This window comes from Balaenoptera musculus, chromosome 6 (assembly GCF_009873245.2).
Source record: "Balaenoptera musculus isolate JJ_BM4_2016_0621 chromosome 6, mBalMus1.pri.v3, whole genome shotgun sequence".
Taxonomy (NCBI): Eukaryota; Metazoa; Chordata; class Mammalia; order Artiodactyla; family Balaenopteridae; genus Balaenoptera; species Balaenoptera musculus.
Window position 1 is genome coordinate 116,080,240 of NC_045790.1, and position 13,148 is coordinate 116,093,387.

Consider the following 13,148-nt stretch of genomic DNA (forward strand, 5'->3'; position numbering starts at 1 on the left):
CGCCCCAGGCCCCAAACAGCTCGAAGCACACGTGTGCGGTCTGACAGGGGCAAGGTGAGCACACTGGACACGCCCAAAGTCTCCGTTTGGAGCCTGCCACCCCCTTGTCGTGCACAAGAACTTAGGGCTCGCTCAGAGGACACCCATGAGGGGTGCCTCCATGGTGAGCGTCACACATGCTCCTAGCCTCCTGGCCCTGCGCAGACACATCGCTGCCAAGGTGCTGCTGAATTGTTCTGGAGACCTCTCCATGCAGTGTCTGGAGAAACTGAGGTACAAGTTGCCTCAGTACACAGACAAAAATAAAAGCAAGAGGTATAACTTCCAAGGATAAGATTAAAATCAAATACACCTTCTGAGTGACAGAGGTGTATGCATTTATCAAAACAGCTACACACACTTCAGATTTGTTTTATTGTAAGTAGATTTTGCTCAGAAGAAAAAGAAGATTAAACAAATACTAAATTCTAGTTAATCAGGAAGAAATGAGGCACACTGAGCTGAGCCTTTTGCAACTGGTGATGGAAATAAATTGATTTTACTATTCTGTCTACTTCTGAACATGTTTAAAATATTCCATGATAAAAAGTTTGAAAGTCATAACATGAGAGGCTAGTGTTTAAGCTATTGGACTAGCAAAGATCAGATATGAACTGGCTCACTAGTGGATGAGGCTGAAGAAACAGGTGCCCTCACACATGTCCCGCGGTTCGGCCTCTGTGTGGGGTGTGAGGTGTGTCCCTTGGATCCAGCGCGTCTCCTGGGGATTTGCCCTACAGACTGGCCTTCAAACACAGGAAGCAATGTCCACACAAGACCATTCCCTGCAATGATGAACAGCAAGAGCTGGGGAACGACTGAAGGACACACATTAGCACAAAAGATCCAGAGAGGGTCCCTCCTGGGAAGGGGACTCAGGGCCTGAAGGCGGGAGAAATCACTCTCATCCAGCGATGTTTTAGGCACCTGAAGCTTGGAGCCCATGCATGTGTTACTCAGTCCAAAGAATGATCATTTAAGAAACGGCCAAATCCCATAAGCCAACACCCAGCTCCCCTTAGACACCTGGTCAGAGCTGCTCTCGGGCACACCCCTGACCTACTAGGGGTCCCCCGGACCTAGACCAGCCCCTTGTCACTGGAGAGCTGGCCTCGGTGCTGAGGGACCTGCTGTCCAGGCGAGTCTGGGCAGGCCTGGGGGCGTGGGGCACTCACAGTGGTGACGTCCAGGACGCTGAGGAGACTGTGGACGCTGTCTCCAGCCAGAACCTCTTTGACCGCCACCTCAGTGCCATCCTGCGCTTGGGAAGCAGAGCAGAGTCACCCGCTGTGGAGGCCAGGCCGGCTGGGCAAACGACCTCCACCACCACTGGTCATGTGGGGCAGGGGCTGCACCCCAGCCGACGTGTGGGAATGAGGAGGACAGGAAAATGACGGCGACTAGGAGGAAAGAAGGGGCCCAGCCCAGCCTTTCTGCCCCGTGTCTTGTCAGCACCAGGAGGCTTTGCCTACGTGAGTTTGCTGGCCTAACTAAAAGGGCTGTGAGAACCAAATGCAGTTATTCGAACCAGTATAAATAATAGCATTTTGACATATCTTTCCACTGGATTAAAAGAAAAAGAAAACGATGCGACGCTGGTGATTTAGTACAGGAGCTTCATCTCAGTGTGACCCAGGAAAACCCCTGTGAACTTGTTCAAACCTGGCACTGGCCACTGCCCAGGAGCCCTTCCGTCTGGCCCGAAGGCTCTGGCTCTCTTGGTGAAGGCCTGCCACGTGGATGACGTGCAGGCCCCGCCGGAGGAGACTGGACGAAAGCCACGCCTTTTCTAATTGCCCCACCAGGTCACCCGTAGACAAAGCGACACTGTGGTCTAGGAGCCCGAAGACCATGCAGGAGCTGTCCTAGGTCAGGGCCCACCCAGGGCCCGGCAGGCGGGAACTTCACGTGGCTGGGGTGGGGCGACCTCATGCGGTCCAGGGTTCGCTAAGTGTCTGCGGTGGGAGCCTGCGTCACCCACCAGCAGGCAAATAAACCGACAAGCCCTCAGGAGTCTTGGTCTATAGGTCCCCCCTGGCAATTGTGACTTAAGCATATAAGTCAACAGAGGCAGGAAACAAAGAGTTAGCTTCCACGTGAATTAATATCTTAATTATTTTCTTAGACTTAAAATTATTTACAGCCTGAAACCCGAAAATAAGGCAAGGGTGCTACTGATCATCATAGATCAATACCCAACCACTGAGGGGTTCCAAGGCAGTGGGAGAGACATGGCAAAATGCCTGTGATGTGGACTTCCCTGGTGGTGCAGTGGTTAAGAATCCGCCTGCCAACGCAGGGGACACGGGTTCGAGCCCTGGTCCGGGAAGATCCCACATGCCGCGGAGCAACTAAGCCCGTGAGCCACAGCTACTGAGCCTGCACTCTAAAGCCCGCGAGCCACAACTACTAAGCCCGTGCACCACAACTACTGAAGCCCGCGCACCTAGAGCCCGTGCTCTGCAACAAGAGAAGCCACAGCAATGAGAAGCCCGCGCACTGCAACGAAGAGTAGCCCCTGCTCGCTGCAACTAGAGAAAGCCTGCGCGCAGCAACGAAGATCCAACAGAGCCAAAAATAAATAAATAAATTAATTAATTTTTAAAAAGTGCTTGCAACGTGTCTGGGGAAATGCAGAGGTGAGCCACCATGCGCAGCCCCTGTGCAGCGGAAGCTGACACACCTGCGTCAAGGGCAGCTGTGGTCCAATGTGCCTTTTCCTCCAAAGAACAAAACATTTAAATTTTGCACTCCGAAGGCCCATAGTTTGGCTCACCACGTTCCTCTCCGCGGCGTGCTGGCCCACACAGGTGCCCTCGCCGCTCAGTGGGGAAGACATGTAAGGAAATTTGCATAAGACAGTGGTGCAAAATGGAGCTGGAGGAGCCTTATCTGTGCACAGAGATACTCCTGAGAATAACCCAGATACTCCACTTGATTTCACACTGGAAAAGTACAAGAGGATAGAGGCAACTGTAAAAAAAACTACCCAGAAGGGCATAAAGCAGCAGCTGTACTTCCAGTCCTGGATTTAGCCCAAAGGCAGAATGGATGGCTGCCCATCTCTGCTATGAACAAGGTTGCAGAAAGTTACAAGTACCTCCAATGAGAATATATGAAGAAGCAGCTTTTTATACAATGTATAATCGAAAACCAGTTGGAAAGAATCATATTCAAGTTTGCACTACTATGCTTTGCATGCTTGAAACTCTGACAGCATACTGGAGGCCACTCAGAAAAAGCTTGGAATAAAGGTCAGGGAGACTACACTTGACAAACTTTTCACTCTTATAGAAATGGAATATTTAGGGGCCTGTGTCAACGCACCAATGGTTCAAATAAATGACAACTACTATGAGGATGTGACACCTAAGGATACTGAAGAAATTATTGATGAACTCAAGGCTGGCAAAGCCCCAAAACCTGGGTCAAGGAGTGGACGCTGCTCATGTGAGCCAGCCAGAGGTCTTACCTCTCTGACTGAACCACCTAAAGAACCTGGCTTTGGTGTGCAAGCAGGCCTTTAATTTATATTCAACTGTAAATATGCCACTGGAGAAATAAAATATGAATCTCCTATCTACATAAAATAAAATATAATAAAATAAAAATTGGTACTAACTTTTCAATGGAAAACTTAACAAATGTTAAAGAGGGCAGACCTCTAAGTGAAAACACAACAGACCCCCCAGCCCTGCCCCACCCGAGGGCTCTCACCGAATCCTGGATGCAGACCTCCAGCTGCCCGTCCTGCACCACGTAGATGCTGGTGTCTGGCTCCCCTGGCCGGAAGACATACTCCCCTTCCAGAAGCTGCACAAACACCATGTGTTTGCAAAGTTCCAGGAACAGTGGCTTCTCAAAGTGACCCAGGACCCTACAAGAAACAGTGCACGTGGGACACCTACAGGAAGGAGGGGAGGAGGAACACAGGCCACCGTCCCTGCCGGCCAGACCACAGAGCGAGCTTTCCAGGGCTGCAGAGCCCATGGCACAAGCACCAGCAGGACAGAGGCTTAAGCTTCAGGAATTTCCATCAGCTACTGTTCCATGAGCTCAGAGAGCTCTCAGGCCGTGACCATGAATTTGAACCAGATGCATAAACAAGGGCAGGTAGTGAAGCGCTTGAAAGAGGAGTCGGGGCTTCCAGGGAGAAATGCGGAACCAGACTTTCAATTTTCCATCCAGCCACACACTTCCCATACTCGCTCCACGTTGCCCTGAAGGTGAACACTCTGATAAGCAGACAGACACACGAAAGAACCGGCGAGGAGGTTCCACTCGCCACTGGGAGGGCAGCGATGGCAAGAAGCCTTCCCAACTGATGAAAGCAATGTTCACATGTTGGGGTCTGGGGAGGTCACTCTGGCTTACACATGAGTTAACTCCCACTTCGTGCTCACTAGATAGAATAGCCTGTTGTGGCTGATCAAACACACATTGTACGTCTGCTTAATTATTAAAGGGCACATTGACCAGAAGTAAAGAACGTCCATGTTGGGACTTCCCTTGTGGCACAGTGGTTAAGAATCCGCCTGCCAATGCAGGGGACACGGGTTAGAGCCCTGGTCCGGGAAAATCCCACATGCCGCGGAGCAACGAAACCCGTGCGCCACAACTACTGAGCCTGCGCTCTAGAGTCCGCGAGCCACAACTACTGAGCCTGTGTGCCACAACTACTGAAGCCCGTGCGCCTAGAGCCTGTGCTCCGCAACAAGAGAAGCCACTGCAATGAGAAGCCCGCGCACCGCAATGAAGAGTAGCCCCCGCTCGCCGCAACTAGAGAAAGCCCGCGCACAGCAACGAAGACCCAACGCAGCCAAAAATAAATAAATTAAATAAATAAATATTAAACAACAACAAGAACAACAAAACGTCCAAGTGAAAATAAAGATTAAATGCCTCCCTTTCTAGGATGCCAATGCTGGTTCTCCTTCAATGATAAGACTCCCTTCCCAGGTGCCGAGGCCATACTGACTCACCATGTACCTGCTGATCTGTTTTTTTTGAAACCTTGAAGGAATGTATCCCTGACTAGCTTAATGTTCTTTGTTCTGACAAGACATAAAACTGCTAAAAACTATGCTTCTCTGGGGAAGTTCCTCAGAGTTATCTGAGAGGTTGTCTTCCAGGCTATAGTCCTCAGTTTGGCTCAAATAAAACTCTTTTTATTCCTATTATAGATTGTTTATTCATTATTTTTGTCGACACAACCAACGGTGGCCACAGGGAAAGGACACCTCGAAGGCCAGGCGACAGCCAGTCCCCAGGGTACATGGCGGGCCTCCCGTGTCCACTTCTCTCTTACCGAACATTTTTCAGCATGTACAAAACTTCCGATGGCAGGTGAGAATTCTTCACATCGAACTCCGTGAGGTCGGCCTCCAGCAGGGAGGGCGGGGGCTCCTTTGGCTGCAGGGTCGGGTATTCCTTCTTGAAACGCAGGATCCTACAAAGCAAAGAGACATGCACCTGGAGCAGAAGCCCAAAGGGGCTCAAAAGCAGACGGTGTTTGCGCTGTGAACCCCATGGCAGGGAAGCCACGGGCGGCGCGAGGGCCGCAGGCTCCCCAGCGCCCACGGGGGAGGGCAGCTGAGACGTGGCTAGTCTGAAGGGCACCCCCAGTACCTCTTGGCCAAAGACAGCACCTTGGTCCTCTTCCTCACCCGCTGCCGGGGGGCAGCTGTGTTCCCCACAAGCGCGTGGGGGAGCGTGGTCACCTGCAGAGTGGAAGGGGGAGGCCACGTCTGGACCCTGCAGCCGGTGGATCCAGCTCTCAGCCTCAGGGTCGGTCCCAGCCCTCAGGACCTGGCCTGCCTGAAGCCTGACACCAGCATCCCGGTCCGGCCCCACCCTGCTCACCTGCCCAGGACACAGGGAACCATCCTTGGTGCTGATGACAGCGATACCACATGGCCACGTCCCCAGACAGCCCATGCTCTGAGAGCTCTGAGTCCTCAGCCCTGCGTCCCCCCTGCCTAGAAGGCTGACGCTCTCCACCCCACACCTGTCATGCTGGCACACACGACAACCCGAGTGCCTGCCCAGTCCTCCCGGTCTGGAGGCTCTTCACCCTCCCCCACAGTCGAGGCCCACTGGACTGCCCCAAACAGCGGTGCCGAGGAGTGCAGAGGGCCCGGCTCCTAGCCGGGCACCGGCCAGCCTCCTCGGGCAGCCACTGCCCCCTGCTGGCCCTCAGCTCCCGAGCTGCATCTGCCCCACGGTGTCAGCTGTGGCTGTCAGTGGGCGGTCAGCACAACTCCTCCTTCCCTCCCAGGTGTCCTGGCCTCACTGGACCACGTTCCTGTCCTTAGCCCAGGGCCAGCTTGCCGCTGCCCAGTCCTCAGCAGGACCACCAGCGGACAGCCCCGCACCCAACCACACACGCATGGGTGTCTCTGAGACCTGCCGGGAGCCATTCCACGTGGCCCTGCGCGCCAGCCCGCCCGCCAGAGCAGCCCCAGCCGACCCGCCCTCTCACAGCGCCTGACACTGAGGAGGAAGAGCCACGTGAGGGCGCCCACGTGACCCCCGAGCGGCAGTTCAAGTGTTTCCACGAAGACACGAATCAATTGTGTAACTCGAGAAAAGTAACAAAGAGAAGATATTTTTAAACATCAGCAAAGGCTTCAAGTGTGCATCTGAAGCACAGCCTCCGGCAGTGTGCCGAGGCCTCCTGCCCTCGCGGGGAGCAGGGGGCGGGGCTGGGCGCGGATGCCGCTCCCCAGGGGGGGTCTTGACACCGGCAAGTGAGGCCTTGCAGTTTCCCCCTCGCGGGGCCTGGCCCCAAATCCTGGGCGGACCACCAATCTCAGCACCGGAGCCAGGACCCTCTGCCCCCCACACTCCAGGGACGCTCCAGGGAGGGGCTTCTGTCCTCCTTTCCAGTTCACGTCCAGTTCACGTCCACCTCACGCGGTGACGGGGCCTCCTCCCCAAATGCCTCCGCCCAGCTGTGCCCTCCCCAGACCTTCCCCGAGCCCCAGAGCCCCTGCGCAGCGCCCAGGCGCAGGCCGGCTGGTGCCCACACCTCTGAGGGGCAGGAGGCCTGGGCCTGCAGCGCGAGTCACCTTCCTCGTGATCTTCCTGCAGGAGAACATCACTTTGTCTCTCTTCTGGAACCTGTACTGAGGAGTGGGCTGCACTTGTCCTGCAAGGGGAGCCAAGGGGCTGCCTGAGCACGGCTGGGACCCGCGAGGCAGCCCCGTGTACACACTGAGCTCGTCCTGCCCCCGCCCCGCCCCCAGTCACACAGCACCTCGTCCCAGGGCTGCGACAGACCCTTGCAGAGGAAGCGGGACTTCACTCTTCTTGGAAACGTGAGCCAAGGAAGGTCAGAACAGACTCGAATTCCATGGATCCGACGAGCTCAGCCTCACGGACAGGCCAGCAGTTTCCAACAAAAGCCACCGCGGGCTTGAGAGCTGCTCCCAGGAGCTCAAAACACCCGCGCCTCCCCCACCCTTTCTAGCCCTCCTCCCCGTCCCCCTAGGGCCAAAGTCTGAAGCAAGATACTCACGGAATCGGTTAACCCTTCTAGACACAAAAAAGATGGTCATGCCAATGAGGGCCAGGGCCAGGAGGATTCCAGCTGCAACACCCATCAGCTGGGCGAGGTCACAGATAGAGCACCCGTCAGCAAGGCGCCATGAGGCCCCTCCCAAGCCCAAACACAGGGTGGACACAAAGGACCCAGGGCAGCCAAGGGTGCAATAGGCCACTGATTCCGGGGCCTGCCCGTTAGCCGGGGGCAGTGAGGTGGTTACCAAGGTGGACTGAGAACGCTGCTCCGTCAGCTGCAGACCCCAGGACCGAAGGGTGGCCAGGCAGAAGCCCGCCTAGGGGAGAAGGCTGCAGTCAGGAAGGGCCAGGATGGGCACGGCCCTGGCTCCCCAGGAGTGACAACAGAGCTGTGGGTCAGGGACAAGTCGGCAGCCCTGGAGACCTCCAGAAAGAAGCGACCTTCCAGGATGCTGAGGTCCCCTGAGCCCACCTGCTCTGGAGCAGGGCCACCCACAGCATGGCTGGGCAGGGCCAGCAGCTGTGCTGTGTTGACAACAAATGCTCCAGGCATCGCTAACGCATCTGAATCCGAAATCCTCAGCTTTCCTGCTCCTCAGGATGCAAGCCCGGCTGGCCACAGTGGGTACAAAGGCCACCTCGCAGTGCCCTCTCATCACCAACAGAACCACGTGCTGCTGGCCTCGGGGCAGACAGAAGCCCACACAGCAGCAGTGCTGGGAAACCCTAAGGAGCCAACTGGATTTTGAGAACATTAAATACCAGCTCACAGCAGAGAAGGGCTCCCAGGGAGGGAGCTACCAAGGGGCTGCAGAAGCCCAGAACCCAGGGAGAGAGAAAGGAAGGTAAGAGAGAACAGTGAGGGACTTCCCTGGTGGTACAGTGGTTAAGAATCCGCCTGCCAGTGCAGGGGACACGGGTTTGAGACCCGGTCCGGGAAGATCCCACATGCTGCAGAGCAACTAAGCCCGTGCACCACACCTACTGAGCCTGCACTCTAAAGCCCGCGAGCCACAACTACTAAGCCCATGCGCCACAACTACTGAAGCCCGCGCGCCTAGAGCCCGTGCTCCACAACAAGAGAAGCCACCGCAATGAGAATCCTGTGCATCGCAACGAAGAGTAGCCCCCGCTCGCTGCAACTAGAGAAAGCCCGGGCACAGCAATGAAGACCCAATGCAGCCAAAAATAAATAAATAAATTTATTAAAAAAACGAGAGAACAGTGAGTGTGGAATGGTGAGTGGGCAGACAGCTGGGGCCGCCCATACACAGGATGCTGGCAGATTCCCCCCAAAGCTGAAGAAACCAGCCAAACAAGTAGCTACACTCCATTCCTCCCGGTACCCACATACCTCCTTCCAAGCAGCCAGGAACAGGATGGGTTTGGGGGAGTGGTGGGGGGACTTGTTAATCCTTTCAAGTTTCTACACAAGTGCCAAGGACTAAAGCAGCTTGCCTGGTCCTTCAGAGCCAGGATCACACACAGCTTCGATGCCAGAAAACCCAAGGAAATCAATGCACTCAGAAAAGCATTTCAAAAGCAGAATGTTGCATCAAGACAGGATAAGGAAGTGATTCAGAAAACTCAACCCTTTGAACTCAGCTCAGGAGGCGGGTGGAAGCAGTGGGAGCTTCTGCTTCGCAGTGAGGCGTCTGGGCCCTGCTGGCCCACGTCCACCAGGAGGACGAGCACCCTCCTCCTAGGCGTGTCCCTCCGAGCTCAGCCACCCCGGGGGGCAGCCAGGGCTGCGCACGGCAAGGGTCACGGGGATGCCCCAGGCCTATTGTACAGTCTCTGGGGGTTAGGCATCTCAGACTTCCCAGCTTTTCACTGTTGTTTTAATGCATCTAAATTTCTGGTTTAGAGATAAAGGCCCTTGTAATGTGGCTATATATGTTCCACGGGTAGAAGGCCCTAAGTCAAAGCAAGCAGACTTCCTAAGGGGAAGCAGGAACTCAGAAGAGTGACCTTGGGGAAGAGGAGGGAGGGCCTCAGCCCTGACAAGGGGAAAACAGGCCCCACACACCACCCCACATGCAGCAGGCTTCAAGGAGTTGCTGCGGGGCAGATGTTAAAAGGACCCTTTCTCCTTGTCCAGAAGCGGCCATAACTGGGAATTTTAAGGCTCTGATTCCTCACTGGAATCCTCAGGTTCTGTACCTCTGGGCCGGCGTCCTCCTCTTGCTCCATGGCTACAAGTGAAACAAAAGAAGAGGCACTGGTTCCAAGGAGGGCACACGTTCCACCACCTCAAGCTCACGTGCAACGCAGCGCCTCCCAGCCCTTCCCCAGGTTCCTGTACACGTTAAATTACGTTTCTATTGACAGGAAAACCCTGATGAAAAACTGTGTTCTCCATGGCGAGAAGCTCTTTTCACAAGCAATCGGAGCCCCTTCCCTCTCTGTAAACAGCCCTCGTGTGGCTGCCCAGGAACCTAGAACTGCAGCCAAGTCCCGGGCTCCTCTCCCAGCCAGTCGAGGGCAAGTGTGGGCAGCTGGGCAAAGGCCTAGTGCAGCAGGGATTTCCAGCACCCTGGGGAGGGGTGTGTGGCCACGGCAGGCTGTGAGCCAGACCCTCCCTAGTGGCCTGTGCACAGGATTTCCCCCGCAGTGTGGCTGAGCCCTGGAGGTGGCTGTGCTGGTCTGGGGTGTGGTGAACTTGAGGACCAGCCCTGCGCACCTGGCCTCTGTGCCGCAGGGAGGAGCCCCGTCTACGGCCTTCACCCTGTGGCTCCCAGGTCCCTTAGAAGAGCAACAGTAAGAGAGGGTTGTCTCTTCCGAAATCCCACCGGGAGAGGCAGGCGCAGGGTCACCTGCATCTGCTCACTGGTCAAAGGTCCCTGCTGGCCCCGTGGGAAACCCTTTCTTCTCAGATGTCTCCTCAAGGACCAGCAGCGCCGTGACCCCAGCTCTGCGGCGCAGCCCTGACCAGGGCGGTCTCCCCACGCCCCCCAGGCTTTCAGGCGACAGAGCTCAAGCCCCCGGCACCTGCCACACAACCGAACCGCCTTCAGCTGCTGCACATGCTACACAGCGCAGGGGGCGGGAGGGAAGGAGACAGAGCGCAGGGGAACTGGGGGGCCGGGGGCGGCGCGGTTGCGGGCATCGAGGTTAGGAAGATGGTTAGGGGGGCGTGGAGGTTAGGGTGCAGGGCTGGAGAGCAGTGATTATGGGGCCGTCGGGTTGAGGGCAGTCAGGTTGGGGGGCGTCCAGCTGCAGGGGAGTCGGGTTGAGGGGCATCGGGGTCGGGGGCAGTCGGGGTTGGGGGCAGTAGGGTTGGGAGGCGTCGGGTTGGGGGCAGTCGGGGTTGGGGGCAGTTGGGTTGAGGTGCGTCGCCGGCGACAGCCCTGTGGGGCAGTGTACGTCCCGGCGATGGCTGGGGGAGGGGATGGCTACCTCTGCTCACAGAACCGGACCCCCAGGCCTACCACTTCGGGGCGCTCGGCGGCGACTCACCGGGATCGCGCGCTCCCGACGCCCGCGCTCCCGCCACTCCACCCTGACGCCCCGCCCCCGACACTCGGCACTCCCGTCACTCCTCCCGAAGCCCCGCCCCTAACGTCCGCACTCACGGCCACCGGCACTTCGCCTCGAAGCTCCGCCCCACACGGCCGCGCTCCCGACGCCCCGCCCGGACGCGGGATCTCCCCGAGCATTGGCCAGGCCCCCACAGGTCCCGCCCCCCCGCAGGGCCAAGGCTGCACATTGGACGCGCCGCAGCCAATCGGAGCTGCTCTTGCTCTGGCGCGGGGGCCAGGCGGTGTCGGAAGCTGCCGTGGGCGCCGGAAGCGGAGCACTGCGGTGCTGGGGGCCGCGTGGCTGTGCCCGGGAGTCGGAGAGCGTTCGCGTCGTTCGGGCCCCGGCATGGGCCTCCTGAGCGGGGCGGCTCGCGCCCTGGTGCGGGGCGCCGACCGAATGAGCAAGTGGACCAGCAAGCGGGGCCCGCGCACCTTCTACAAGAGCCGCGGCGCCAAGGGCATCGGCTTCCACGGCCGCGACGGCAGGTTCGTGCAGGTCAAGGAAATGGTCCCGGAGCTGGTGGTCCCCGATCTGGCCGGCTTCAGGCTCAAGCCGTACGTGAACTACCGCGCCCCGGAGGGCACAGAAGCTCCCCTGACGGCCAAGCAGCTCTTTCTGGAGACAGCGGCACCTGCTATCGAGAAGGACTTCAAGGCCGGGACTTTCGACCCTGAGCGCCTGGACAAGTACGGCTTTGAGCCCACGCAGGAAGGCAAGCTCTTCCAGCTGTACCCCAAGAACTTCCCGCGCTAGGAGCAGTCGGCGGCGGCGGCGGCGGCGGCCGGGTGTGCCTGCGACTGAGGACTTCCACCTATCCTCGCCGAGCCTAGTTCCCGGGTGGCGGGTGGGGAGGCGTTGCCCTCGTTTCGCTTCTATTAAAGACCTTGGCTACCCTACAGTGTTGTTCGGGGCAACTGGGCATTTTGAAAAGGGAAGTGTGCTATGTAACAGGCTAGGGCGTAGTGACCGAGGCGAAGTTCTCAGGTTCCAGCCAAACCAGAACCCCAACCAACAGGTTCTGGGAAGTAGGCAAGAACATGTGGCTTAGCTTGCAGGAGAAAGAGAATTCACAAGGCAGATCCAGCCACATGACAGCACTGGTTAATTCATCCCCCACAATTCACCCCAAGGAACCACCAATGAGAATATTTATGGGTTCCAAAGCAGCTTATTTTGGGGAGTCAGGTGAGACAGCCCCCCTTGGGGTAAACCTAAAGATAAGACCACACAGGAAGTTGATGCCAAACTCGTATTTCCCTAGTAATCTATAGTCTCCTTCCTCCTTGTGTTTTCCTGTTTCAGTGCATAATCCCTCAGATTCTAATTCTGTTTCATATTTAACTGACCCTTAAGTGAAATATCCCAAAATAAACTCTGGAGGAAGGTTCAACATTAACACATTCTGACCTGTACTGGCACACAGTGTTGTACCATCAGACAATAAGAAAGCAAAGGATAGAGGTGTGTGTTTTCTGACGCAGAACACCTATCTATTGTATTTATTAGTGGATGCTGAGGAGTGACAGATTCCACAGTGGCCTATACTTCAACATCTGCTCCTTCCAGAGAGGCAAGGCGGAACTGATCTATGGGAGTCAGATCAGTCACAAACCCAGTTATGTTCCTGGAGTTAAACCGTGTCCAGGTTTGGAAGCTACTTGGTTTACTGAAGCCACAGTGAGGAAGTATCACTAATTCAGCATATGACAACATATTTCAAGTTCATGACATGCTAAAGCAACTCAGAACGTGTATACACTTCTTTTTGCTTATCTGCACAGGAGGCTATACAAGCACTTCTGGTGCCATGACATGAGCTTTTTTAATGTTCATATAAAACTACTTCTGGTGTTGTAAAGTAGCTTAAAAAAAAAAAGCCACTCCTTTTAGTTAATATAAATAGTTGCTTAAGTAAGTATGAAGAACTGAACGTCAGAAACGCAGGAAACTGACAAGACGGAGCTGGGAACCATACCCCACTCACACCCTGCCCCCTGCTGCCACCGAATCACCATTTTGAAGGGCCCCAGCAGATAAGCTTTATTTAAGAGGCCAGCAGCTTTTCT

General features: G+C 56.1%; 1 protein-coding gene across 1 annotated transcript; it reads left to right on the forward strand.

Annotated features, from left to right (window-relative positions):
* The first annotated feature begins 11,309 nt into the window (after window positions 1-11,309).
* MRPL41 (mitochondrial ribosomal protein L41) lies at window positions 11,310-11,978 on the forward strand. Its single transcript, XM_036855627.1, has one exon. It carries the CDS (start codon window positions 11,428-11,430, stop codon window positions 11,833-11,835), a length of 408 nt encoding a protein of 135 aa, XP_036711522.1. The 5' UTR covers window positions 11,310-11,427; the 3' UTR covers window positions 11,836-11,978.
* The last annotated feature ends 1,170 nt before the right edge of the window (window positions 11,979-13,148 follow it).